Source organism: Neomonachus schauinslandi, chromosome 3, assembly GCF_002201575.2.
Source record: "Neomonachus schauinslandi chromosome 3, ASM220157v2, whole genome shotgun sequence".
NCBI classification, from domain to species: Eukaryota; Metazoa; Chordata; class Mammalia; order Carnivora; family Phocidae; genus Neomonachus; species Neomonachus schauinslandi.
This window is the reverse complement of record NC_058405.1, coordinates 127,525,470-127,552,489: the sequence shown is the minus strand read 5'-3', so window position 1 is coordinate 127,552,489 and position 27,020 is coordinate 127,525,470. Positions and strand designations below refer to the sequence as shown.

General features: G+C 35.1%; 1 protein-coding gene across 8 annotated transcripts in view; it reads right to left on the bottom strand.

The window, feature by feature from the left end:
• Positions 1-27,020, bottom strand: part of LOC110592182 (sodium channel protein type 2 subunit alpha) — an 82,644-nt gene that overhangs the window by 39,269 nt on the left and 16,355 nt on the right. For 3 of the 8 annotated variants that reach the window (XM_021703133.1, XM_021703135.1, XM_021703134.1), the window contains exons 7-15: positions 24,528-24,591; positions 22,985-23,126; positions 22,638-22,844; positions 20,873-21,160; positions 15,625-15,972; positions 11,602-11,734; positions 6,982-7,220; positions 4,442-4,615; positions 1,685-2,041 (exon numbers count right to left, since the gene is read on the bottom strand). In XM_021703133.1, coding sequence (XP_021558808.1) covers positions 1,685-2,041; positions 4,442-4,615; positions 6,982-7,220; positions 11,602-11,734; positions 15,625-15,972; positions 20,873-21,160; positions 22,638-22,844; positions 22,985-23,126; positions 24,528-24,591 — 1,952 coding nt within the window. Of the gene's footprint in view, positions 1-1,684; positions 2,042-4,441; positions 4,616-6,981; positions 7,221-11,601; positions 11,735-15,624; positions 15,973-20,872; positions 21,161-22,147; positions 22,151-22,637; positions 22,845-22,984; positions 23,127-24,527; positions 24,592-27,020 lie in introns of all 8 variants that reach the window. The other 5 variants (XM_021703136.1, XM_021703138.1, XM_044913665.1 and 2 more) reach the window with 4 other exon arrangements.

Here is a 27,020-nt window from a genome sequence, read left to right as displayed (position 1 = left end):
ATTCCTTCTTAAGTGTGAGGTTTTTCTTAGTGACTAGCTCTGATGAATACAACATGGCAGAAGGGACAGTGCAGGACCTCAAGATTAGAACACAAACAAAGCCTTCTCCTTGCCTTCTCTCTCATGTCACCTGCTCTGGGAGAAGCCAGCTGCATGTCCTGAAGACAGTCAACAATCCTATGGAGAGGTCCATGTGGAGAGGAACTGAGGCCTTGTGCCAACAGCCAAAGAGTAACTGGGACTTCCTGTCAAAAGCTACGAGAGGGAGGCTTCTTGGAAGCTGATCTTCCAGCTTCAGTCAAGATAACTGGGGCTCTAGCCAACAACTTGATAACAACCTTATGACAGACCTGAGCCAGAACCACCCAGTTAAGCTGCTCCCAAATTTATGATCTACAGAAACTAGAGATAATAAATATTTGTTGTTTTAAGTCACTGTTCACATTTCTGGATTGCACAGTGCTCACGTTTCTTGTTACTTCAAAAATAGGTCTGCAGTATCTAAGCTAATATTGAGGAGGCTGAAATCTGCAAATGAATAGAAATAAACGATTACCTTTTGCCTTTTTTCCTCTCCCTTTTTTCTTCCTTTGGGGGAATTGGAGGTTATTTTTATGTGAAGGGAGATTAAGTCTATAAATTACATATTTAAAATATGGTTATGTCAGTCCTTGTTCTAGTCCACTGGATTGGAACTTAATCAATCAACTCAGAATAATTACTTAATATGTAAAGTATAAGAACCTGACCCCCTCATTGAATCTATCGTCTTCTCTTCCCCATCCACTGGGTCTACTATTGCTTGGCTTGTGACAGTCTACTTTTCTTCCCACCAAGCTAAATCTTACATCTTAATTAAAGATAATTCAGGTTCAAACTCCTTGACAAAGCCTGCCTTGATAATCCTTGCCAAAACAATGTTTACGCTTTGTGAACTTGACATATAGCACTTTGTTTTTACATTTTTGACACATATTAGATACTTCTACCTTTACTCCTGTTTGAGTAAGTCATATCATGGTGTGTATATATATATAGATATAGATATAATGTATCTTCTTATCATCTTTTCTGTGCCTCCAGGACTCAGTAAAGATGTATTGGGAATGGTTCATTTGACATAGTCATGATAGTAAGTGATTCTTGAGTCAGTGTTACTTGCTGATACTGTAGTTCCTAGGCACCAAATAACTCATGTGCTTTTAATGGATTGAGATGATCGTTAATTTTTTTTAACTCCAATTTGCAGGAAACCCAAATCTGAAACATCTTCCAGTGATACAATTGTTGATACTTAAAAATAAAGTGAGTGACTATTCTTAGTAACACATCCATGCTTTAATACAAGAACTAAAAGATAAAAGCCAGAAATGGCCCTCTCCATGGAATAGTAAGAAGTATAGTGATGAAGAACAACTCTGGTTTAACAGTTTGTTATATGCTATATGTTATATGTTATATGTCAATTATATAAAACTGGAAAAAATAAAAATAAACAATAAAATATTTTTTAAAAAGTTTATGTGGGTCTCAATAGTCTAAACTATATGTGGCTCCTGCAATACTGAATAATTAAGCACTGATTTTAAAAAAGCCAAAAACATAAAACATTCCTCAGTTGAACATACTTTTTAATGGTTACATTTCTTTTACTAAAAATAAGGAAAATGTTTTTACTACATACCACCAGGTTTCCAATCACCATGACCATCATGAAGACAGTAAGGCACATGGTTTGGCCAGCGACCTCCATACAGTCCCACATGGTCTCTATCCACTCTCCACACAGCACGCGGAACACAATCAGGAAGGAGTGGAAGAAGTCATGCATGTGCCAGCGTGGGAGCTCACAATCATTGGAGATCTTGCAGACACATTCTTTGTAGCTCTTACCAAAGAGCTGCATGCCGACCACGGCAAAAATGAAGACGATGATGGCCAACACCAAGGTGAGGTTACCAAGAGCCCCCACAGAATTACCAATGATCTTTATCAGCATATTCAGGGTGGGCCAGGATTTTGCCAATTTGAAAACTCGGAGCTGGAAACAAAAGTGAGATGGCTCTTAGTGCCCTGCCCTCTAAAGAATCTGTAAATTTATTTACAGGGAAAATCTATGGCATAATTGTCTCAATTATAGGGTATTGGATTATTTGCATGTCAAACTATTATCTAGCAAATGTATCAGTTATTTAATACCATGGGTTATTTTTCATTCTAAAATAGTCTATTTTATAAATAAAACAAATATACAGTTTTTATGGGCATTTTAATGATAACATATACCAAAATTTCCAGAATCTTACACAAGCATATGTAAGATTTTTTTTTGTTTTCCATAGGGAACTGATATAGCTAAAATTAATGGCGATTAATTGGCAGAGACTGATTCACAGAAGTTGAGGCTGTCATTATTTAAAAGCTCAAAGTGGATACATTTTTTAGTGTACTTGAGATGCATAAGTACAGATAAAATTAACAAAAAATATGTAAGTTACAAGAGAAAAAACAACTAATTTCTTAAATATTTAGATTGCTTTAATCTTGCTATATCATAAGTTTGCTATAACATCAAGCTGTATTTTAAAGGAGATTTATTACACCAGAGTCCCCCTGACCTTGTTTGCGTTTTCATTTTCTGTGAACCATGGTCAACCATGGTCTGGAAGCAGATGATGCTTTGTCCTCCTTCTTAATAGTGGCCTAACACTATGTCACAAGGCCTATGTCATTTACCTCACTTTATCTCAACACATAGGCATTTTGTCATCTCATGTCATCATTAGAAGAAGGGTGAGTACAATACAATAAGATATTTTCAGAAAGAGACCATATTCAGATAACTTTTACTAAGAGTATATTGTTGTAATTGTTCTATTTTATTATTACTTACTTTTGTTAATCTCTTACTGTGCCTAATTTATAAATTAAATTTTACACAGGTGTGTGTGTATAGGGAAGAACAGTATATATAGGGTTCGGTACTATCCACAGTTTCATCCAATGGGGTCATGAAACATATTCCCACAGATAAGGGGGAGGGGACTACTGCGACTACTGTATTCGAATAAGAAATACTTGGACTTAAGTAAAAAGCTGTATTTTGTCAACTCTTATGTCTTCAGTGACTTAATCAATCAATTCATTATGGTGTGTAAATGGCTTGCCACCACTGTACTTGACGTGTTAGTTGTATGAGCTCATGGAATCCTCTAAGGTACCATTTAGAGTTCAACTGCAGCAGCATTTTATTTCTGATGCTTCAGTAAATGTCAGGCCAAGAGTAGTGCATTATTTAATGGCATCTAAGTGACCCAAAGGAGTGGTTATGCACCAAAATGTTTAATTTATTCCCAGAGAATAACTAATGCAAAAGAGCCTACACACTAAGCAAAACGCTAATGCTAATATGCTTCCTATTTCCCCAAACTGCATCACATCATCACAAAGATGTACTAAACATTTTTTAAGTAGTTGCCCATATTATTTGTTATATAATCATTTCTAATTTTTGCTCTGTTTTTTGCATCCTTCTAGCTTCAAATTAGATTCATAGCTATCCATGACAACTAGGGAAGGAAACCATAGCTCTAAGGATCTCAACTCAAATTTCATCTTTGAAGGTGGTACAGGAAATTCTAAATAGACTTCACAGCAAAGTCTTGAATCTAATCACGACTAATATGGTTACCAATAGGAAACTGTCTTTAGTAACTATCTACAACCTCTGTTAATTGAAAATAAATCACAAAAAGAGCCAACTCAAAGTAACAGCATGATAAAACGTATCACACTTTAAATGGAAATGTGTCAAATGATATTTTGTCTCTTAATTTTAAAAGATTCATGAACTGATGAATATAAAGATCAAATAAAAGACTCTTTAAAATTAACAAAACATAATATAGGCAAGTCTACTCAGGACTAGATCTGGTGACTTCCAAGCTGGCTGAAGGGGCAAATGTGTGGGGAGCTCCACCTTCTTCCCTTGCACACTGTACCCAGTCTCAAGTCTTGACTTCTATGGGGGCAAAGTGGGCAACTCCATAATTCCTGAGCCTCTGAGAGAAAGATGAGCTCACCCTAAGTCTCAAAGCCTTATGCACAGTTAAGCTTCACATAACTGAAAGATGAATATTGTGTTGTTTAATTGTATTTGGATTTATATATGAAGCCTTTTTTCTCCCTCGCTATTAGCCCTGCCATTCAATTACTGAAGACAGAACAGTTGGTTGTTCATTTGAATAAACTTCATCTATCTGTTAAAGCTATGATGAAGAACAAATTACCAGCTGGTTATAGAGGAATCCGGTTTGCTTTTAAATATATTCAAATAATATTTAACTATGAAAAATCTTATAATTCTTATTCTTACTAGATAAGAGAGAAGTCTGATTAAATTAATTATAAAAACATTTATGGATACTCCCAGTTAATTTACCAGCCGAAATGATCGGAGAACTGACAATCCTTCCACATTTGCCAAACCAAGTTCCATCAAACTAAGGCTCACGATTAAGCCATCAAAAATATTCCAGCCTTCTTGAAAGTAATAATATGGATCCATGGCTATTATCTTGAGAAACATTTCTGCTGTGAAGATCCCAGTGAAGACCTAAGTGAGAAATGTTATTACACAAGTGAATACTCTTGAAAACATAACTAATTATCGAGCAATTTAACTTACTTCCAACAAACCACAATTAAATTACAAATTTTAAAAATTGGTTTAGGTCCAGCAAATCAGTAACCTCAAATGGTTTGTACTCAAATCAATATTTAATTGTTTACTATATTTAAGGTTTATTAAGTGATGAGGAATACATGAATTAAGACCATAAAATTAATATTGTCACTTTTATTTTCTTACATGAAAGGTTCAGCTAAATCATTGTTGTCAACTGCACTTCATAAGTTTCAATTTGGTGAGTTTTCATTTTCATTCATTTCAAAGTATTTCTAATCTCTCTTGTGATTTCTTCTTTAACCCATTGTGTTTAGGAAAAGTTTTTTAATTTCCACATGTTTGTAAATTTTCCAAATTTATTTGTTATTGATTTCTAATTTCATTCCATTTTTGTCAGAAAAGTACATTGTATGATTTCAATCTTTTTGAGTTTATTGAGGCTTGTTTTATAACTTCACATATAGCTTATCTTGGGGACTATTTCATATGCACTTGATAAGAATGTGTATATCCTGTCCATATATTTTCTACTATTCCATGATTCACCTCAAATGCAAATCTTGCCTTCCTTAACACATAAGACAAGTCCGAGTTTAAATTGTCCATTTGTTGTTTTTGTCTTTCCAGCATCTACTCTCTCTTCATCTAGAAATGGCAGAACTGATTTTTTTTTTTCTTTATTAATTCCACTCATTTACTCTGTCTTCAGTGATAAGAAATGGTTCTGGTTTGGCCAAATAGGGCATTCTAATTCTAGAACCAGAGTAACTGACTGGCTTAGAAATGGTCATGTAACTCAAACCAGGCCAATAATAATTAATTCTTAGACCTTTGTTAAGCAACTAGTTAGGAAGCACAATCCCTCTGCTCAGGAATGTATGCTGGTAAGATAAAAGTTGGTGGGATGTTGTCACCAATAGAATACCCAGCCAGAGACAAAGGAAACATATTGGGAAGAAGTAGGGTCAGAAAATGACTCCCAGTAACATTGCTTGAGAAACAGAATCTATACAGGTTAAAACCTAGAGCTATGCCCAAATGGGTGTTAGCTACTTGAGGTAATGAATTCTCTTTATTTTTTTATTTTTATTTTTTTTTAAAGATTTATTTATTTATTTGAGAGAGCGAGAATGAGAGAGAGTACATGAGAGGGGGGAAGGTCAGAGGGAGAAGCAGGCTCCTCGCTGAGCAGGGAGCCCGATGTGGGACTCGATCCCGGGACTCCAGGATCATGACCTGAGCCGAAGGCAGTTGCTTTAACCAACTGAGCCACCCAGGCGCCCGAATTCTCTTTATTTTTGCTCATGTCCATTTGAGTTGTTTCCTAATACCCACCTCCATTAAGCTTTCTTCCATCCCTTGCTCATTTTTTAGAGATAATATTGAAGTGGTTCCCATATAGGTGAAAATTTAGACTAGGTAATGTTATTATTCTTTCCTATCCCACAATTCTGTGATTTCTGACTACAGTTTATGATATTCTCTGAAATAGCTTTCAGAGTCTCTGATACAGTGTTCAGACTTTCCATTGCTCTGTCAATTTCTTATGGGTACAGTTTCCCCAACTGTAAAATACAGACAATCACAGTATCTGCCTCAGGACTGAATTTATGGGAACCTAGAGAGAGGGAGCTCATGTAAATTTCATTTCTCAAGTCGGAAGGTGCATGAGAACTTAAGCCTCTTACATCGTTATCAATATATTTTTGTTGCCTGAGTTTTTGTTTCTCTGCATAAGATCTCTTCACTTTCCTTTCTGTCACTCTACCATATATCCAGTGAATGTTAATACAAACTTTTAAGTGAAAATGTATGCAAAAATTTATCATTATAAATTCCTAAATTTACAGGAGAAATTCAAACAGAAATAATAATCTCTATGTGCTATTTCCTCCCCAAAGATTCCATCTTCAGTGTTTATAAATGATATTTCAAAATTATCTGACTTGGCATATTTTATAATTTGACAAATGTGGTCATGTCATTAAGAATCTACTCTAACTACCTCAGAAACACATCACAATCTTGTTACCATAGACATATGTCCTCTATAATTCATAATCATCTTTCTCATCAAATTTAATTCCTAATCAAATTGTATGTAAAATCTTTCACTCTTTTGCACTGCTTAACTGCAGCAATATATTTTTGTTATAAAAAAAGGGATGCTAAACTTTTGCTGTCCAGGTGTACATGGCCAATTAATACACATTTAACTTGAAGGTGATATATGAAATTCATTAAGGCAATCATGAACTCTTTCAAGGGGAAAAGGACCCTCAAGTGAGTCTTACCAGGTTCCCGACTGACAGCACACTGCTGAATTGCTCTGTCATAGGATAGTGCTCCATGGCCATAAAAAGTGTATTTAAGACAATGCAGATGGTGATGGCCAGATCAACAAATGGGTCCATCACAACCAGGTTGACAAGATGTTTCACCTTTAACCATGGTTTACAGCAGTCCCATATCAAACACATGTTAGCAAATTTGTACCAGCAGGGTGGGCATTTCTGTCTGGATTCTTCAAGTTCTGGAAGAAAAAAGTTAGAAAACTCATGAAAACTGCTTACTTTCTATTAGGCAGCATTTGGTTTAAATTGAAAGTGATTTTTTAGAAATCTAAAGTTGTCAAAAGGCATTATCGGGTTAATCTGATGGTGGAACAAGAAAAGACCTAACATGGGTTAGCTGTCATAAAAACATGGGCACAGAAAGGCAAGTAAACTTTCCAAATCTATTTTGGCTAAACATAGTTTCCCAGATTCTATCTGCAATATTAAACTGTTCAAAAATTATCTTCAAGTATATTTGAAACTAATGGGGAGGACTTGGGTTAAGCTCATCCATGCTCCAGATAGAGCCAGATGCATATATATTTAATCAAAGAACCCCTTCTCAGGAGATGTCCTAAAACTTATATCAGTCATGTTGAATCTCAGTTTCTTGGATTAGATATGTATTTTGGGTCTTTTAATGAGATAGTTTGGTTAGCGTCACCAGTCTTAGTCAAAAAGTTTCCAGTTAAGCTTTTTTAGATATAGGCTTGCATATTAAATTCAGTAAGATTCCTTTTCTCTAAATTTCTTTATTTAACTAGAGGGCATAAAAGAAGAGAAAATATGCATGTTAAGAAACCAGGATACTCACTGTTAGCATAAATCAATGTTTCCATTGAGACTTATGCACTAATGGTAAAATATAAGAGGATTTTAAGGTGGGACATATGTAGAATTCATAAATTTTCATGGTGTGAATTTATTTTAATGTATTAAAGGGTATAACTATCATACCAAACCTATGATATAAAATTTCATATCATAATACATTTATTTAAGAAAAAAGTACAATGATTTCAAGAAACATTTCAACTGAATAATAGGAGAGAGAAGGCAGACTTGCATAGCTCTTTAAGCTGATACTCAAAACTGAAACTTGGTAAATACTGGCAAAGAATTTTAGAAAATAAGAAGTGGGAAACTATTATTTTCTTTGGTAAGATGATCTTTTAATCAACTCTTGAGTGGAAAAAGAATGCACAACTTGTTTTCTGCCCATATCATTACTTCACACCTGATTATCTGCTCTGCCAAATATAAGACCACCACTTCTTAGCACTAATATAAAGGGAAAGATTCTTTTTTCCTTCATGGTATATTTGACTCTGGTCAGTTACTGTAGTATTACTACTGTAAAACTGGAGTATCCCTTCAAACCTGATACAGTTCACTAGAAGCTAAACTTTGTGGGGGAGAAAACAGCATGGAATGGATAAACACAACCATAGCTAATGATTTTTTGTTTTGCTGATAAACATTCACTACTAATTAATGCTGTAAGTTCACCACTTCCCTAAAGTAAATTAATTTCCTGATTATTTTTAACAGAAATCCATCAGGGTAGGTAGATTCTTCAATTGTCTCTTTAGATACTAAAATTCTTCAAGTGCACGGTTTATTTCTCTTTTTCTTAATATGTAATTTTGTAAACAATAAAGAATAGTTGAGGTGTAAATCAGAGGAAAAATATAATATCTATAACCAGTTACTGCACAGATGCTTTTAAGACTCCTAAACAATGTCATGTTTACACTGAAGATAAAAAGATATCATTTATAGTAACTAACAAAAGAGAAATAAAATAATAACTCTTGGCCTGTGTACAGTCAGAATAAGTATTTTTTTAATGCTACTTGTCATTTAGCAGGTAAAGAGAAGCAAACAGGAATTGTGTAGAAAAAAAAACAAATCAGAGAAAAGTTCAAAAGGGAAAATTCAGCCAGTGTTGCTCATCTTGACACCAGGAAAAAGTGGATCAAAGTTGTTTTAGTTCTAAAATAAAATCATTCAATTATTCATGCCAGAGAGAGAGAATGAAAGAGAGAGAGAGAAAAAAAGAGGGAGAGAGAAGAATCTTACATTTTAAAACAAAACAAAGCACTCAGGAAAGAACAACAGCCATCTCTCCATTATTCCTGTGTGGATTATCCGCACTGAGATTCACTTACATCCCAGTTTAGATATTTTGCTGGTTCTCCTCAATTCCTCAGGTGTTTATAACTTACCCTCCCACTATCCTTCCCAAGGATGCGACCAGGAAACATTTATGTATGGTTTTTGCATTTAAAACTTGAAAAGCAAACAATCATTTTTGCTCATCTCCTACAGTTTCATTAAGTAGGAGGCTATTCATTACCCTGGACAATGGAGACTTGACTGTAGTTCAAAAGAAGGAAAACAAAAGATGCCAGCCAGCTGGATCAACAAGCCTGGTTCAAAAAGAAAAAAAAGAGAGGTGTGTGGGAAGTAAACTAAACCATGAACCATGATTAGACTTAGAAGAAAGGATCCCCAAATAAACAAATTATGTCAACTTAAGAAACCTTTCCACTGTTAGCAGGACCAAAAAAAGGAAGGACTATCTAAGACAGCTCCAATATGCATGTGTATGTGAAGTATTGCTAACAACCAACCTAAATCAATGTCACATTCAAAATTTTTAGATACAATTGAATAAAGAAAAGGTTTATATTCTATATAACCAATGAAAAACAGAATGAAAATGTTGCCATTGTCCCTCACAAAAGTATAAAGTCAAAAAGCTCTGCAGGTATTAAGCCAAACACTCAGTCCTCTGCTTCCTAAGTTATATGTATTTCCAGGACATCCTAGGCAACTCCACTGAGACACATTTCAATGGAGAGCCACGTGGATACACTCATTTTGAACTCTATCTTAATTAGTGGACAAGTCCAATCTTGTGGTGGATTGATGTTTTTCAAGTAATTTCTTACGTTAGCTCAAACTTAATGGTATCAGAAGTGCAAAGTTAGGACTGTTGATTTAGACTTACCCTGTCTCCTTCTCTACTTCTTGCTTTAGGGAGCAGACATGCTGCTGACATCGGTAGCAGAACCACTGGCAGCTTCCTCTCAGTGGTTTTGCTATGGCAAGGAGCAGAAGACCAGAGAATCTTCAAAAGATTTACCTGGAGGGACAGGGAGGAGCAAGCTACTGGCAGCTGGGGGAGAAGAGGGAGTGCAAGCTAATGCAGGCGAGGTTGGGGAAGAACGTACTGAGTTTAATATTCCATAGAAATCAGGAAGAAGATTTCTGATACTGCATTAAGATATAATGAAAGCTGGGTCTTATAATATTGACATGGCTGTGATATATATTCAGCCATCTACACTGTGGGTTTTTTCTGGTGGTGACTTTTAGGCTTTTGGTACTTGTATTAGTATCAAAAAATCTTTGCATTCAGACTGGAAAAGAATTATTCCAAGAATCCAGCCAATGCCAAGAGAAACTATAACTAACAATAAGAAAGGCAAGTGCCCATGCATTCTCTCTCATTCGCCATCTTTCTTTTTCCTTTGACACGTCTACACACACACACACACACACACACACGCACACACACACAACCTGGGAGAGGGCAGAAAGAGGGGGGGCTATAAAAGAGAAAGGGAGAGAAGAGAGATGGAGGGCAAGGGAGGAGGATAGAATATATTTTATATGAAAGTATTTTTCAAGTAGTTGAAGTTGATAGTTCACATTTAAATTCACTTACGGTGTGGAAAGACACAAAAGTGTATTAAAACCAATGAAAGTAAAACGACAATAATGATAATATTTACTGACTGCCTTCTACATTCCAGATACATAGGTGTTTTATATATGATGTCTCAATTCTTACAACAACCTGATGCCTAGACCTCATTATCTGCATTTTACTAATAAAAAAACCTGAAGTTTAGAGTCATAAATTAACACATTTAACAGGTAACAGAACCAAGAATCGATCACAGATCAAGCTGTCCCCAAAGTCTTTATTTTGGCATTGTAAGATCCAGACCGCTAAACAATATGTTAACTACTCAGATATACAATCTGCAACTAAGGAAAGAGCTGATATATTGTAAAACTCTGGTCAAAAAGAGGCAAAAGTAGTTCTACAAAATTTTGAAAAATTTGCTTCAAAGGTTAATATCAAACCCTAATCCACATTTTTCATTTATATTTCTGGTTAAATCAAAGGACTTTATAAATTTTGTCTCAAGCAGTTAATAGAATTCAAATGGGTTAGCATCATCATGAAAATAAACATTTATCATTACACTCCTTTCATTGTCATGCACACAACAAGCTTCAACAGTTTAGAATTTAATCTGCAAAAGCAGTATTCCAATATATCTTGAATTTGTAGTAGCTTCCTGGAGGCTAAATGTAAAAATCTGTATGAGATAGTAGAATCTATGTGTTGTATGTGGATTTTACTTTTATCTGGTAAAAGACATAATGCTGATGTGATATAAAGTCAGGAAGAATTCTCTTTGAATTTATGGAATTTTTTTTTTTTTCATCATTACCGAAGCACCACCAAGTAGCTCTGCTGTAAGACTTTTGACATACCTTCCATGGTGTTGGTCAAAATACTGGCTAGACTCATTGCTCTTTGCCTTGCTGTAGGATCTTCCAGCAAATCCATGGAAACATGATAAGAACTGGACCGTCTCTTTCTTAGTTCTGTTTCAGTAGTTGTGCCCTAAAAATAAAATTTTAGATAAAATAACTATTATTCTTAAGGGTAGCAAAACCCAAAGTGTTCCTATAATAGGTACTACTTAACTAAATGTCCACCAGATGAGAACAGCTCATTAAGACGTTGCTGGAATCAGCATTCTTGGGACGTGTTTGAAAGCCCATCAGATTCTCAGCCTTCACTGATTTTTGGGTTTGCAATGAAGATGGTGGAGCTTTTGGCTGGAGGGATCATGCCTACCATTGCATAGATAAACTTTTAGTATTTCAACCAGTCCTACTTAGAACTTCAGATTGAAACTCATTGTTCCTTGATTTACTCTCAGGTTGAGTTATTAGATCTTTATAGACACATATTCATGGTTTAATGTATGGAAAGAATTTTTAAGGTTTCTCTAAGATGCATTAGTAACAGTTCCCCTAAAATGTGAATTCAACTTGTAAAATGCTTTTGTTCATTATAAATAGGTAACATTTCCTAACATCCATCCTTAATAATAAAAGCAAATATTAGAACTAATTTATAACTGTCTTACATTTACAAAACAAATCCACAAAACAAACATCCTTGGTGCTGAAACTCTAAGTCAATAACACCAATCTGGGGAACTTTGATTTTTAACCATGATAAAATGATTTGATACTTTTCTATTCCAAAATAAACTCACCAAGATTTAACATGGGCAGATATTTATTCCTACTTTAGGAGATCAAACAAGGAAGTTAATTATCACAGGAAGAAAGGGCAAACTCATGCATTTCAAATGCAGATTTGAGTGCTAATAATAAATAAGAATTTTTAGTTCTCTGAGGATCCTCCCTATTTCTAAAAGAGTAATATGAGTCTTGTTCATCTACTTTGACTTTATTGTAGAATGAGTAATTAGCATTATTTTATTAACCTGCATACTTCCAATGCAGACATATTCAAAAGCAAAGTTTCCACTCAGTTGATATGATTTAATGGTGATAAATATCCATATAGGTCACTCTAAAATTAATTTTATGGTAGAAGAGAAGCAAAATTAATGAGAAAAAAAAATAAGCCCTCCCTGTTGAAACTAAAGCCCTTCAGATCAAAAGGTTGTTTCTCAGAAATTAAAATATTTGGCCTGGTCAGAGAGGCAAAGTTTTTTTTTTTTTTTTTTTTTTTTTTTAAAGATTTTATTTATTTATTTGACAGAGAGAAACACAGCGAGAGGGAACACAAGCAGGGGGAGTGGGAGAGGGAGAAGCAGGCTCCCCGCAGAGCAGGGAGCCCGATGCGGGACTCGATCCCAGGACCCTGGGATCATGACCTGAGCTGAAGGCAGTCGCTTAACCAACTGAGCCACCCAGGCGCCCTGGAGAGGCAAAGTTTTAAGAAAAGAAATAGGGTCATTTACAGGTCATCTAGTCTCTTCCGCTCTATACAGAACTTTATGTGCAATCCTAGATCTGTCTCATCTTTAATGATAGATTTCTGATCCTCTAATGATATTACTGAGGAAATTCTTAAGTTAAATTGCTTCTATTGAATTTACATGTCGAGGATACTGTGGACTTTGGTAGGTATCATTTGCCTTTAGCGGTTTGTTTTCTATTCTCATTTCCCCCTCTGCAGTCTCTCAAAGCCTACTCTGTCTGCACCTTTGGCTCAGGGCCCTGCCTCTGAGCACCTGCCTGATTGCAGAATAAACACGATGGAGTGGGAAATAAAAGGATCTCACTAAGCTTTGCTTCAAATGGGCTCCCATTTGCCTTCAGAGATGTATCCTATCCTCTCGATAGGGCAGGAGTTTTATGGTAATTACTGATAAATTCTATTTTCTGAGATACTCCTTGTATTTATGCAAAGAAGTTGTGGATTTGTTTTTGTTTGTTCAATTAACATTTATCAGGATCAGTGATGCTCATACTTTATCATGTGTAAGAATCATCAAGGAAGGAGTTTCCCAGACTTCGTTCTCTTCAGTCTTTTGGTCTGAGTAAGTCTTGATTGGCCCAGGAATCTCTATTTTTTTTCTTCTTTAAACCACTTTATTGAGGAACGACTGACATGTAAAAAGCTGTATATATTTAATATACACAATTCAGTGAGTGTACACTTGTGAACTATAACCACTATCAAGGCCAGAAACATCTCCATCACCTTCCAAAGTTTCCTCCCATCCCCATTATTATTGTTGTTGTTGCTGTTATGATTTGTGATGAGAACACTTAACATAAAATCTGCCATCTTAGCAAATTTTAAGGATACAATGCAGTATTGTTAGCTATAGGCATTATGCTATATAAATCTCCAGAACTTATTTATCTTGCTTAATGGAAATTTTGTATCCTTTGGCCATCAAACTCACAGAAGTAGAGAGCAGAATGGTGGTTGCCAGGAGTTGGGGGAGAGGAAAATGAGGAATCTCCATTTTTAAGAAGCATCCCAAGGAATTCTGATGTAAGTAGTTTGAGGGTGAAGTATGTTTTAAGAAATACTGGGTTAAAATGAAAATGTTTGCTTCCTTAGCCATTTCTTACTTTCCATTTAAGAAAGTTAAAAAAAAAAAATCAATGGAAAGCAATATTACAGTATGGATAGAATGTAGGGTTAGTAGCCAGCACACTTGGGGTCAAATCTACCCCTGTTCCACCATGCACAGGCCTCAGTTTCCTCCTCTTTAAAATGGGGATAATATTAGTACCTATCATAAAGGGTTGTTTTGAGAACTTAATGAACTAACACATGTAAAGTGTTCTGGGCAGTGCCTGGTACGTAGTCAGCCATGATTATTTTAACAGAGAAGTTGATATTCCTTCTGCATTCTTCCTGGTTCCTTCACTACAAAGTTCTACTTTTTTCACAGTTTTATCTGACTCCAGGTACTTGGACATTTCTTTGGGAGAAAGTGGTGGGGAGAGGCCAAGGAAAAAAGTGATCAATGGCTATTTCTATAACCCAGGGAAGAGGTAAGAAGCTCCTGTATTAGGTGACTGAAAGCTGACTCCATATGATTTTAATGTGGCTGAAAGAGCTTCTCCAACTATAATAAATGGGCTTGTTTTAGAAAAATCATACAAAGAAGATTACAATATGATTTGGAAAACTATAAAATACAACCCAATGACATTGCTAGAATATTTTTATGTTGGGCAATAAAATCTTATTTAATACCAAAGTTAAAAAGCACCTTATGTTTACAAAGGAAAATGTCAATAATATATCCCTGTAAGTGTCTGCTATTTAGTTGAAACTCTTTTTTATATGCTTGATTTAGAGCCCCTTTGTTTACAAAAAGAAATCATGATAGTAATATAAAAATTGAAATCTGCTCTAAAAATTGCAATACTTGACCCTACCAGGTACTTTGAGTGACTTCTTTACCACACAAAGGTACAAGGGCTGGGGTCATTTGAGTGGATGCTAAAAATGTTACAGCACTCTTACCTGCAAAGAAAAAGAATGTTGCATCACAGGATTTAGATGTCTTTAGTAATAGTATCTACTTCAAGAGGAAGTATCAAATTCTCCTTTTAATGGAACAGTTGAATATTTATATCTTATTCAACCTTAAGTTGAGTATTTATATCATTTCTTGCATTTCATTCGATTATATTAATTAAACATTATGTTTGATAAATTGTTCCTGTGCTTTTTGGCAAGTTTCATACCCTTAGGCCATTAAGGATATCCTTTTCTTCTTCCCAAAAATGATGAATACTTCTCTGTGAGAGCCAACCTATATTTTTAATTAACTTGCAGAAACATCTAAATAGAACAATTTGACAAAGTGAGTTCACAGCTGGACTGAACCAACCCCAACAAAAGACTTAACAAAATTCCTGGATATGGAAATCAAAAACACTCCTGCCTGCCCCAGCCACAGGTCCCTCCCCAGCAGCGGCAGTTTTCATTGGCCTCACCTCGGGAAGGAGCTGTCCAGCTGGAGATGTGAGGGCAGAAGGGCCCCCGACCAGCGAGACCACTCCATTACAATCCACCGCACTGTGCATCTTTCCATTCACGGGCAGAATGGGGAGTACCCTGGAGGCGCGGCTAGCCTGGCTGACATTGCTGTGACGCCGCTCTCCATGTCTGTGTGGCACAAACAGAGAGTCTCTCCGGCTGTCATTGTCTTCAAAGGTGCTGTGCTCATCATCGGCAAAGTCATTCTCAGAGCCAATATCCTTTGTTCGACCTCTGAAACTGAAAAGGCTCGCCCTACTGTTGCGTCTTGGAGAGAAAAGGGAGCCACGGATGCTCAGTAAAGACTACGAATAATAAGAAAACAAACAAAACACAGAGGAACAGAATTAAGAGCAGTCATCCCCAAAAATATGAGACTTGACTTGTTTCAGATTTGTTGACTTACCTGAGGATAAGTCATGGGACAAGTTGGAACCATGGGCTCCTGTGGTAACTGCTGGTGGTGTTCTGGCACTCTCTACCAGGTTCACCTCATCTGTTTTGCTTTCCCTTTTTCTCCCTTCCTTCATTTTTTATTTTCTGTTATTTTCTTCTATTTTACACATGCCTTAAGAGAGTTGCAAGTACCCCTCAACATTATTTTGTCCCATTATTGGCACCTAGAACAGAATTTTTTGCTAGACCCTATTCTAGAAGCTAATCTCATTTAACATGCCAGTGGAAAGCAACTAAACACACACCTACATTTAGACCCTTTGAAGCCAAAAATATAGCCAGTAAGAGCTCACTAGTGACCACACCCTGATGCAGATCTCACCACAGAGGAAAATAAAATCAATCTTGCTAGTAGGTCTGTTTAATTATAGTACAACGAGCAGCTTCTCCCCTTCTTTGCATATTTTATAATGTCTTCATGAATAAATTAAATAAATCAAGCTGAGAGAACTGTATGATTCATTCCCTGATTTTCATTCTTCTGTCTCTCAAGAAATCTGAAAAGTACCATATTCACAAAAACCTGTTTTCACTAAGTACTTGGTCACAATCATTACACGGATTTCTAAATGGCTACACTGTCACTGCCACCACATAGTTTCCCTTGATTCTTAAGCATAGCAGCATTGAACACAATCACTTCCTGATTATTACTAGTCTACTTTTATAACTTCACTGTAGTAAACACTTTCTTGCTTGTCCGATATCCATTCCTCCTTCTTCTTTCAACAGTACCTTGATTATCCTTGACAAATGATCCTCAGTCAAGACTATGACCCAGGCCCAGCCAATGAGGACATTCCATACCTCAGGCCATAGAAAACCATTTAAAGATGGGCAGGGGACCCACTTGGTCCATTGGCAGCCACCTTTTTCTTTTACAATTGTTGAGAAAGAGGTGCATTTTCAATTGGGGTTGTTAAGAATATTGACTATAAGTCTGAAGTTGCAGTGACACCTTGCCACTCTATTGGAGGAACCTGGGCTTGCAATATGAAGAAATACTTGGCCATGATAACATGCTTTGAGCCTTTGGACCCAGCCATGCCTAAAGCTACTCACAGATATTATTTATCTGATCTAATTAGTTCTCTCTCTCTCTTTTTTTTTAATTTAAGCTGGCTGGAGTTGGATTTCTCTTATTATTAATAGAAAGAATACTAATTTAATCATTTAAATGTTAATAGTGTGATCTTCTTTTCTCCAAAGGATTTAAAGCTAATTAAAATTATTTTGTACCTATATATATGTTTTATACTTCCTGACCAAAAGTATGCTTTTAATTTTCTTTTTGGCTAAAAAATTTTTTTTCTCAATAATGTCTATAAACATCTATAAAACATTTATAAGCTTTAAACCATCTTATGTTATGGAATCCTATTTATTATTTACAGAAAGAAGGACATTTAAAGAGACTAATCTGCTCCCCCAAAAGATGTCCTTTTTCCTTTTCCTGTTCCCAAGTTTTTTCAACTTCACTAGTAAGATTCCTTCTTTTCCTTTATTGTTTTCCAAAAAAGTAATTTTTTTTATGTCTCTCTTAGACTACCCCATTTCTTTTACCTCCTTTCTCTCTTTTCACAAGGGACTTTGAATAAGCTATAAAATCATGAGAGTTATAGGATTTGTGACATGCTGGCTATCACCAGCTCAAAAAGGCAGGCAAGAAATGCTTGGCAATAAGAAATAAGGTAGAAACTATATGTATCACTCTTAGTAAGAGTTTATATTTTAACTACAAGTACTCAACTTAATTAGAGCCAATACAAGGGTTGGAGGGAAATAAGTTATAAAATTGCACACAGGGTTCCTCTCTGAGTTTAAAGGTGAATTCTGCCATAGAAGAGCACAGCTTACATGAGACAGCTGTATGAAAAATGATTGTGCCCCATCTGTTAACATCAGCTTCTACTGCTTGCATTAATTATCTAAATCCATAACAATCAAATGTTGCACCACAAATAAAGGGTGGCCAATACAAAAAATCTGCCATAAAAAAAATGAATCTCTAAAAAGCAAAACTCTTGCTTTATTATAAATAGGGAGTGAACGAATAACTTAAGAAGGTCGACCATATCTAATAACTTAAGAAGGTTGACTATATCTTCAGAATAAAATATCCAGGGACACCTAGGTGGCCCAATAGATTGAGTGTCCAACTCTTGGTTTTGGCTCAGGTCATGATCTCAGGATCCTGGGATCGAGCCTTGCATCAGGCTCTGCACTCAGCACAGAGTCTGCTTGGGATTCTCTCTCCTTCTCCCTCTGCCCCTCCCCCCACTTGCACACGCTCGCTCTCTCTAAAATAAATAAATAAATCTTTTTAAAAATAAAATAAAATAAATAAATATCCAGATTGTCTTGAGACTTGATTAGAGATTGTACTCTTGACTTCCTTCTCTCCCATCTCCCACACTAACAAGTCAAACTGAAGCCTAAGAAATGTTTCATACAATCCACCTACTCTACTGAGAAAATTATAATCTTGCAGTAAAAGCCTACATTATATATATATTTTTTCAATATGAAAATAGAAATGGTTATCAACATAATTGCCTTTCCATCATGTCACCACAAAACAATAGTCTTTAATACTCTGGGGTCTTGGACTTTCAAAAAAATCTAACAATGGGCCTTTCATCACTGTACCTTAAGAACCTCTACCTTCCTTAATATTTCCTGTATTACTTCCAGGGACTTGGAAAGTGGGATTAGTATAAATTCAGGATTCTCTCTGTCTCTTTTCCCTCTACCTCCCTCTCTCTCTCTATCTCTCCCCCATCCTCTTTCTCTCTCCCTCTCCATCTCTTAGCTATTCATCTATTTACCAGATAAAAGGAAAGTTTTTCACTCTTTTAAAATACAGATACCACTTAAGAAACAAATATCAATTTGAGCCAGATGTTGCATGTTGTATAAGTCAGTAATTACTTATCATGCCCAACTAGCTAGGAAACAGAGTTACAAAGAAGACAGTACTGGGGAAATGCTTTAACTGTGGGCAAAATTTGCAGAAGGAAGTAGGTCAGAACTTAACCTTTTCAGGCTTCACTATTTCACTTAGAATTAGTTGTGTTGGATTTGAATTGAAGCAAATTGAAGAGATCGTGGCACCTGGTGATCCGCAGTTTCAAATTTAGGCCATTTTATCTCTAATAACCTACCTTCCTTCTCCCCTCCCTCCTTTCTTCCTTTCCTTCTTTTACAACATGACCAATGCTGTAAAAAAGGGGATTTGATTTTTAAGGAATTCAAATTTATTAAGATTAATGTCTCCACTAATTAAATCATAATGACTGAGACAACAACATGAATAAGAATGAGTGTAAAATGTAGAATTAAAAACAAATTCTATTTTAAATATAAATTCAACCCCAGTAATCCTTTAATCTATTCTATCTCATAATGTTATTTGGACTTGGAATTGACCTATAAAAATTTTACACATATTAAATATGAGGTTTTGTGAGTATATATATACTACAAACTGTATGAAGAGCAAGTATAACCCTAAATATATGTATCTGTTTAGTGACATCAAATTGTAAGTTTCTTTATCAGTTTTTTAAAATATTCTTTCTAGTCAGGCTGTTAAAGTGGAAAGTTCAGGAGTTTTAGTGTCATACCAAATTTGAATACCACCGCAGCCCTTAATAACTACATGACACTGGGCAATTATTCAACTTCACTGGGCCTAATAAATAGTGAAAATAATACTAATGTTAACATTAATTATGATAATGTATCAAAGGATAAAACAAGCACTTGAGAAAGAATACAGCCCTCCTGTTCTCACATCTGTAGACTGGAGATGATGATCGTAGTACCTACTCAGGGCTGTAGTGAGGGGCTTAAATGAGTTTACACTGAAAGCTGCAATGAATTCTGTAAGTGTTAGCCATTATCATTGCTCTCAGCCTTGTTCTCATTGTTATGGCTACTAAATCATACTAAGGTTTCACTACTGGTGACATTGTCTTCTGAGAAACTCTGTATTTCTGGTAATTCTCTTGGTAATTTCAAAATTTAAGGATCCTAAATTTCAAAGTCTCAATAGCTTGTGTTGGTACATAAGCCACAGGCATCCAGTGAACATTTACTGTACCATATAATCAGGATATTCTTTCAGCACAAATCCCACATTAAACATGAGAGAGATAATCAAGTGCAATTAAACACCACTATTTATTTAGTGTCATAAATATTCCTTAGTGCATTTCCAACTAAGAATTTTGGCTACACTTCTAGAAAAATTTTGCTTCAGTTTCTTTTGAAACAAGTGTCTGAAGAATGATTCTTCCAGTAAAGTTCGTATGTGAGTGGGAACAACTACACAGATGGTCTGAAAGAATACAAGGTTCACTTCTAGGAACCTGCCACTTGGAAAACCCATAGTCACTGGGTCCCGGCACAGTAGTGTAGCTAAAGAGGGATGGGAACCATCTGCTGATAATTTCTCAAGTGGAAAATTGCCCCAAGATGTTTGAGTCTTCCACAAAACCTCAAAACCATAAACCTTCCCAAGCTCAGTGGGGTCTATGCTCTAAAAATGCTTTCTTGGGATTTCAAAAAGTTGCAAAACTCACAAAGTCTCTGAGGTGATAAACACAACACTTGATGATCATTACAATTCTGAAAGTACTGTGCCATCCAGGGAGAAGGCGGTTTTATTTCTACCAAATTCTGGCATATCTTTAAAAAGTGGTCTGTTACGAAAACGCAATTTATGTAAGCTAATAATATCTTTACCTGATGTGGAGAAGAGAACCTCTTTTCATATGTCAACCTGCTTCCTTCTAAGGAAAAACGGAAACCTTTTCTTCTTATGCTGTCTTCTGATTCGGATTTGCGGACCGCATCTTCCTTCTCTTCTTCTCCAGACTGCTCTTTCTGCTTCTTTTTCTTCCTTCTGTTTTTCAGCTCTTTTTCACTCTTGGAGCTCAACTTTGATGCTACTGAAGAACTCTCTGAGAAAACTCCTATCCCGCCGGCACCACTGAACTCTCTTGATTCAGCAGATGCGGCTGCAGCCGCTGCCTGGAAGCGGAGACAGGAAATGGCAGTTGCACACAAACCTTGAAAAACTCTCTCGCTGTTTACTACTTCATCTGTCTTCAATGTCATGAATACAATCTTGAAAAACAATTCTCCATTCCGGTCCATATTTCGGAAAACCATGTATTGTCATTAAACCAATTAAAGAATTAAATTCAAAAGACATGTGGAAGATGATACGTGTGACTTTGATGCGAACTTTAAAGCTCTGGCCTCTCACTATGCTCTCTAATTATTCAACAATATGAGCAAGACATTCAAATATCATAATAAATTTTTCTATGACTTAACCACTATATGAAGAAGGAAAGAATTTAAGAATTAAAGGTTTCCTATTTTAACCTGATCCATCACACATCCACTTGACAATAATTTTTAGTGCCAATCTAAATTATTGAACTTAATTCAGCCAAGTATTTTATTTTGATAAACTTCTGCCTCTCACTTAAGTGGAGTATCTCACTAAGAAATGTACAACAAAAACATATCATAGATCATATATATATTTTAATATATATATTATATATATATATTAATTATATATATTATATATATACAATATATATATATTAAATATATATATAATATATATATAAAATATATATATGTATATAGGAATCCAAGATCGTGGCATCTGAATGAATTTCTAAATTATAAGAGTACAGTTTTGGGAAAGGTATAGTATCCTATCTTGTTGCTGTTACTCCAGTATATTTTATCTGACCTTTATTAAATATATAGGATACTCAGTGTTAAATGGGAATTGTAGTCAAGATCCAAGAGAAGCCAAAAATAGGCACTTGGATTAGTTAATGCCATTAAGTCAAGCAAATACAATTAGAGCAATTCTTGCCTTATTCTGAAGTCTTATCAAATCCAAATTAAATTATTTTTTATAGGGTAGGAGGCAGAGAATGTAGTGATTTACTACATTTACACACCAGGGTTTTTCTTATGCAACCTGTAAACTTGCTTTTAAATACCCTTCAAATAAAAAAATAAATATTAAATAGGTCTTTGCTTTTCCAGATTCTAGGAAATATCTTCTCAGTTTGACTCTGGTTTTCTGACCTTTCCCACCTCTACTGACACTAATGAAGAAGCAACTATAACAAATTCCTCTTGCCCAGAAAATTAAGAAAATACTTCAATTGAGGGCATACAGGTCTAAATATTTTGTGAGCCTGAGTAAATGAGGAGTCACAAGGGAGAAAAAAAAAAAGTCAATAAAGCAATTATAATTCTCGATGTTTTGATGCCATCAGCATTGACAGTAATCATCAACATAAAATAATAATCTAAAAATCTAATGGCTCCTAATACCAAACACATATGACATGTTTCAAATGTTACTTTTACCCACTGCCGATTTCGCATGGTAAATGTCACTGACCTCACCAGTGCGGTCAGAGGACTGAGATCAACAAACACAAGAGCTCTATGCTCTTGCTAACGATACCTGAGCTTCTTCTTGTTGCTTTTTTAACTGTTCAAGCATCTGTTGAAATTCAGCTTCTTTCTGTTCAGCTTCCTCAAGAGTTGCCTGATTCTGTTCCTCATAGGCCATGGCCACCACAGCCAGAATTAAATTTATAAGGTAGAATGAGCCCAAGAAAATTACCAGCACAAAAAATATCATATATGTTTTCCCAGCAGCACGTAGTGTCTGTAAAAATGTAAGAGATATTTTATTAAATTTTATATAGACGCTAAAAGCTCACACTCCAAGTAATACAGTATCTTATAGCAATTCCCTTGATTTCAGTATTTCATGCTTCCCAGAAGAATCCTTTTATCTTTTCTCACCAATTGGTAAAGGTTTTCCCAGAAGTCTTGAGTCATGAGACGAAATAAGGACAAGAAGGCCCAACTAAAGGTGTCAAAGCTTGTGTATCCATAGTTGGGATTTCGGCCAGCCTTCACACAGATGTATCCTTCTGGACACTGGCTGTAATTAGATTAAAAGAAACAGTCAGTACTGCAAGTCTGCTGGGTGACTTCCCTGTTTTTATAGATGCCAATGTCTACTTTATATGACAGTAGGGAAAACAGATTTCTTGTAATTATATTTATCATGTCTCCATATAAAAGCAATCATATCATGATTAATATCTCCTGGGACTTGCAGAATGAACAGAAGAATAAGTCTACAGGGAAAAAATTGATTTTCACGGAAGATATCTAGATGCAGAGTGTGTGAGTATGGCAGTAGAGAAGAGGGGTGAAGGAAGGATGGATGGCGGCACATGGAGAGGAGGGAATGTCTCTGCATGGTAAAGATTTCATAGTTATGACTTTAATGATCAAGCCAAATCTGGCCCCAGCATTGTGCTTGACACTTCTGAGATGCATGATCTTGAGTAAGTTTCCTAACTTTGCTGATCTTCGGGCACCTCATATGTAAGAAAGGATTAATAACAGAACCTGCCTTACAAATATACAAGTGTTAAATAAGATAGTCTATGTAAAGCATTTAGTATGGTACAGACAAGGAATTAAAATTAGTCTGTTCTACTTATCACTGGGACTTGGAGGAAAAGGCAGCACAATATTTATCATATGAGCCAAATGAAAGTCTGTTACCATTGGAAATTTTGCTACAGGTATGTCCACAATATCATCTTCCATTGAAGAACACTAAACTTCTTCTATGGTTCTAAATTCTTGCCAAAGAGGGAAAGGTAATTATTTCTCTGAATTTTCATAGGCTTTAGCTCCAAGTGCAATACTTCTTAATAACAAAGTTCACGTGTCAATCATAATAATCAAAAGCACTTATTGAATGCTGTAATAGCTACATATTCGCTAATCCATTTAATCCTCGCAGCAACTCTATTATTATACCCATTTATCACTGTAGGAAACTAAGCCAAGGGGAGGGAGTGTTATTCGGTAGTCAGGCTTGAATCCATGCAAACTTCCCAGCTTGTGCTCTAATATGCTTGACATACACTCACCATGACTCAGATACCGACATTATCTCCAGAGATCTTACATTTGAAGTCATGGAGACCACATTAGCATGTATAAAATATCACACTTACAAAAGTACATGCTTATGAATTCCATTAACTTAATCTTCTAATACATATGTACTGCTTCTCTATTTTCCATTGAACTAATTTGGAAGATTAGCTGTGACCTAGTATGGAAAAATAATTGCCGCATATGAGTGTGTGAAGGAGGTGAGAATCCACACTTATTTCAGCTATTTTGATAATCAGCGTGAAGTGGAATTTACGGAGGGCTTTGAATGAGGAGTGAGGGAGGGCTGGGTAGGTGGGAGGTGGCAAGTTATTGGGGCCGATGGAGCAGTGTGGACTGAAACTCAATACGAAACATCACTTACCCTGCATCTGAGCTGTTGCCACAAAGCAGAGCATCATTTTGCCCTTCCAAAAAATAAAAGTGACCTATTTAAAGAGTGAGGAATAGAAAGAATCATTAAAAAGGCCCTCAAAACACTTCAGCCATTGTGTTCAGGTAATAAACCTCATAATCTTTTTCAACTAAAATGAAATGGATAAAGTAATAAATATGTATATGGCTAAATGAAAATATTTTAATAATAACTGAATACTAAACAAATATCAAAATACAAAATTTTTTATTAAACAAATGTTTAGAAAATCTGTTTTAAAAAGAATTTTTTGGGGGAAGGAATAACTATTATAACATTCTCTTACCAGCATTTATTGCAAATATAAACTCAAATTGCTTGGGATAGTTCAAAAAAAGAGTTGCCAAATTAAGGCTGTTTGGCACAAAAAGTGAGAGAAAGGGAAGCCTTGTTGCTTCAAATTGCTTCCATGCAAGTAAAATTTTACTTTATAAGTACTTTTTTGAATGGACTCAAAATAGATTCAGACTTTTTTTTCCTACCAGTTTTAACTTAATTTCCTGTGAAAAGTGGGGTTAGGTTTTTCCTTTCTATGATGCTCTAAATAAGTATTGTGTTTTGGATTTTGGCTTGATTACTGTATTTCAAAGGAACAGGATAAATCTGTTTCTTTGAACATACATAATTTTCTAAGTATATCTAATTTCTATTCTTAGGGAAACCTTATATATAACTTCAATAAGTTGCAAAGATGATCTCAAAAAATATACATTCATAAACATACATATTCACATACTAAAACACACAAACATTAAAACACATACATATGCCCCATAAAAAATTATTGTAATTGCTTTTAGGACTACTTTAAAGCCTATATTGAAGGAATCTCCTAATATATTATGCAAGGAAATCTGGGCTATAATTTTGCAAAAAGTTTTAGATCCTTACCTCACAATATATGCCAAAAAAAATTCCTAGATTTTTAAAGATTGAAGATTTAAAAACTAAGTCTATTAATATAATACAAAGAATATATAAATGTTTTTATGTAGGATATATAGGTGGTTCCTTTATATATACAGTATCTAAGGGAATATTTTTATGATCTCCGAATCAAGAAGCATTTTCTAAACTTAGAGAAAAATGAAAACAAATTTGATGACTATATTGCCTAAATATGAAAATCACTTAAGCATCAAAAACAAGCAATAAGATGAAAAACAAGCTAAATATATTTGCCAGAAAAGGACAAAATGTTAACATGCTTGATAAATTAAAGAATTCATATGAATTCTCCAAAATTTACTATCACTTGATGAAATAATGGGTAAAAAAAATCAACAGATAATTCACATTATATAAAATATATAACTTGTTATTGATACTAATAAACATAGTTTAAAAATTCTACTGCATGAATAATTAAGGAACAATACACTTTTCTTTCTACCAAAAGATTTTAAAATACGGTAATAGTCAATATTGGGGAGAGTTCAGTAAGATGACCAGTTCTGTAGGAAGTATATAGTGGTATGATCTCTCTTGAGAGCAATCTGACACTCTATCTCCATAGCCTTAATCTGGTTATACCCTTTGACACTCCCCCCCACAACCAAATTCTAACAGAAATTTATCTGAAGGAAATAATCAGAAATAGAGAAAATATTTATGTGCAAATATTGTTACTGTGATGTTATTAATAAGTAGGAAACCCCATAAATAATGAATTTTTTAAAAAAAACTATTTATCCAATGCATCTTAATCTCTGTTATAGAAATCTTCATAAGAATACTAACTCTTAAAACATGAATATAATTTGAGAAGGGATAAAATTTCATATGGTTCTAAAAACCATGAAGAATACCTTAGAATAAGTGTCCCAGTAGAATATTGATAATCAAAAGACCAATGGGTATTGGCTAGCTAATTGCACATGCAGAGGGAGGGACTTGAACATCCAAATGACAGAGAGGCTGGCTTCAATGGTAAGAAATTATACTGAAGTATATGGCATCATGAGTTTATTCTGATGTCTATTCCTAAATAAAGTCAAACTATACTGATAACAACTCTAAAACAATGACTGACACCAAAAGGATAAATTACAATAACAGAGGTTAGGTTTGAGTTTACATTTTCCCATCATCAATAAGTGAATGGCTGGATTGGGGTTGCTTAACTTTCTGATGAGTACACAAATGTAGATTTCCATCTTGGTGAATGATTTCTCTATTTCCAGATATATCATATGCACTCAATACAAATACTGAGTCAACAAAATAAGGCCAAGTTATTTTTCCACAGTCTTCTTAACAACACAATTCAGCATAATACACCGAATAGTTCAAACTACTGATTTATTTACTACATGACTGAAAACTCCTTCCTGTCAGTGCTTACCAAATACCAAATAAAATGGTATTGCTTTCAACACTGGTTTAGGAAAAGATAACACATTTTCAAATGATAACTTTTATCATACTGATTGATAGATAAGG